General features: G+C 51.4%; 2 protein-coding genes across 2 annotated transcripts; both read right to left on the reverse strand.

Moving 5' to 3' along the window:
• DACRYDRAFT_25698 (acid protease) lies at positions 1-1,601 on the reverse strand (the record flags this gene model as incomplete). Its single annotated transcript, XM_040774265.1, has 2 exons — positions 1,361-1,601; positions 1-1,312 (listed from the first exon to the last, which is right to left on the reverse strand). Coding segments are annotated over exons 1-2 (1,223 nt in total), but the record flags the coding sequence as incomplete, so codon positions are not given.
• Positions 1,602-2,325: 724 nt separating this feature from the next.
• Positions 2,326-2,640, reverse strand: DACRYDRAFT_112704 (uncharacterized protein; the record flags this gene model as incomplete). The annotated part of the gene is made up of 1 exon (XM_040769476.1): positions 2,326-2,640. The coding sequence occupies one exon, from the start codon at positions 2,638-2,640 to the stop codon at positions 2,326-2,328; it is 315 nt and encodes a 104-aa protein (XP_040623399.1).
• Between the last annotated feature and the right edge of the window lie 76 nt (positions 2,641-2,716).

Here is a 2,716-nt window from a genome sequence, read left to right on the forward strand (position 1 = left end):
TTGCTCTGCGCTGCGCTTGCACCCAAATTGCGCGTTCCAAAGCCCATCATGTTCGCGGTGTAGTGGAATGCAACGTAGTACTGATGGAGGAACGGCATACCGGTGATCCAATTGGTCGTGGAGCCCGAATCGATGACTGTTGGCTTGCAGAAGCCCTGGCCATTGTTGGTGGTAGTGTCAGCAATACTGAATGTGTACTCGCGGTTCTTTGTGCCGAAGAAGTTGTATGTCATTGTCGATCCACAGGGAATGAGGAAATTGCCGTTACTGTCGGAGCCTTGCGCACCGAGCAGGGACATGAGCGTGAGCCAGTCATCATGGGGAAGGCCCAATAGTTGGTTATCGCCGGTGTCGAATGCGAGTACTGGGTGGTTGAACAGATTGGTCGCATCAACACCGCTGGACGATGACGAAGTTTTAACAATACGTTGGGATGCGGGGCTTTGCCATTGTCCTTGGGGGTTCATCTGGATCCAGTCAATACTGTCAGTGAACTTGTTGGCATCGAGACCGCCAATCGATCCCTCGGAGGTGACACCGGATGGGGCGCCCTCGGAACCGTCTAGTTGATACAAAGCTATGACGGCGTTGACGATATCTCCTTGCATAAACATGTTCTCCAAGAAGTTGTTGTAGTTACCAGCCCCGCACTTGGCATATGCAGACTTCGCCATGCCGAAGTTTCCGTCGAGCGCTTCGCCTGTTGGGATCCCGACCGCAGCGCCTATGGTGGTTTCCGCGATTGTCGAAGTTCCCCAGGTCACGCTATCATTGACCCGCCACGTAACCAAGGTATTATCCGGTCCGCCACTACCAAACACTACCGTATCCTGGATGCTGAGATTTTGAAAGCCGGGTCCAGGCGCGTACTTGTTGTGTCCGGCGCAATTGTTCGAGTTGCATAAGTTTGAGATGACCCAGACGTTCGATGCACCAGTGTCGAGCAGCACATTCAGTGCAGGTTTGTTCCCCCCCAGAATGATCGGTGCATGGTAGGCAAATCCAAGAGGAACCGATGAGATGAACGTGTTGGACGGGAATGTTGGAGCCGGAAGGCTGCCGCTGAGGACGAATCGATCAACTGTCAGTTGTCCAAAAGCGTTGACGGATGTGTCCAACACATTCGTAATCGTCACAGTGTGGACTTTGTTCGTCAACCCTGTAATGTTTGCCAGAAGGCGAGGATTTTCGGAGCCGTTCGTGGAGGCATTCTTGTATGAAAACTGGGTGCAAGGCAGATTATCGACGCAGACCTGCGCTACACCGCCATCAGAACGTTGAAATCCCCACCACTGTAGAGTCGTCGACGGAGCTATGACAGGAAATGAGCGGTAAGGCACAAGACCGAGAATGAACGCACCGGGAAAGGTGAAGGTAACAATCCCGTTGCTGCGAGCGCCAAGGAGAAATTCGGTGCCGCACCCAGCAGAGCCTGGCTCGTCCAGAATGAACCAAGACCCGGATGGTGAATAACTAACGACGGAATCTGTTGAGAAGACAATGTAGGCTTGAGCGAACTGAGGAAGGAACAAGATCACGGCGCCTATGGCGACGAGGGTTGATGAAGGCTTGAAGAAGGAAAACATGACGGCCAGTAGAAAATGTTAAGAAGTGCGAGGCCGATGGAGAGCAACCATGTCGGCGTGGGAGTACTTATATACGATTTCATCCTAGAGTGCTTCAAGAGAGAGAGCCCGTTGAGGGTTGCATGGGCTGCAGCGGAAGCCACCGTCGTTCCGCTGTTCGGGCGCTAGCAACGCATGAATCGAGAACACGAGGCAAACTCCTGCTCGTTGCTTTGAATTGGTCCGATCACGGCGGGCAGACATTGATTCAGTCGCATGCCGCCTGATCCAATTCACTCCGGACGCCCTGAGGACCGACCTGTTTTTCGAGCGGATATTTACTTATCGGAGTGTCGGGCGAAATGACTCGCACGGCATGTACTCAGTAGGTACGAATTGAATAGAGGGAGCCAAGATGAGCAGGAAAAAAGTTAAGGAGGATTAACGAAAATGAAAAATCATATACAATATTGTCAGGGCACATCGGTGTACGGAGTCAGTTACATCAGCGAGACCGGGTATTCCTGTATTAGCATTGCCTAAGTAATGTTGATATACAGTACCTTTCATGCGTCGAGCCACATTATGTAACAATACTCTGGTTCATCCGAGCCGACTTGTGAATATTGATTTGCAAGTGGAGAATATATGCGGGATCATTTATTCCGGACAATCGTGGGAGCAATAACTCGAACAGTGGTATAACTGACTGTATGCTGGCTGATTAAACAATTCGGCAAACATCGGCTAACTGCACTTCTTAGCTAAAGTATGGCGAGCTATGCGCAGCACTGGCACCCAGATTCCGCGTTGCGAACCCCATCAGGTTCGCCGCGTAGTGGAAAGCAATGTAGTATTGATGGAGGAATGGGGCACCAGTTATCCAGTTCGTGGTGTCACCAGCATCATTGGCAGAGGGATTGCAAAACCCGCTTCCGTTATCGGTTGTCGTGTCCGCGAGGTTGAATGTGTAATTTCGCATTTGAGAGCCGTAAAAGTTCCAGGTCATGGTCGACTCCCATGGAATGAGATAGTTCCCGTTAGAATCTGGTCCTTCGGCACCAAGAAGAGACATGAGGGTGACCAGTCGTCGTGTGGAAGCCCGAGCAAGCCCGGATCACCTGTATCAAATGTGATCGCAGGGTGATTGA

Source organism: Dacryopinax primogenitus, assembly GCF_000292625.1.
Source record: "Dacryopinax primogenitus strain DJM-731 SS1 chromosome Unknown DACRYscaffold_53, whole genome shotgun sequence".
Classification (NCBI taxonomy): domain Eukaryota; kingdom Fungi; phylum Basidiomycota; class Dacrymycetes; order Dacrymycetales; family Dacrymycetaceae; genus Dacryopinax; species Dacryopinax primogenitus.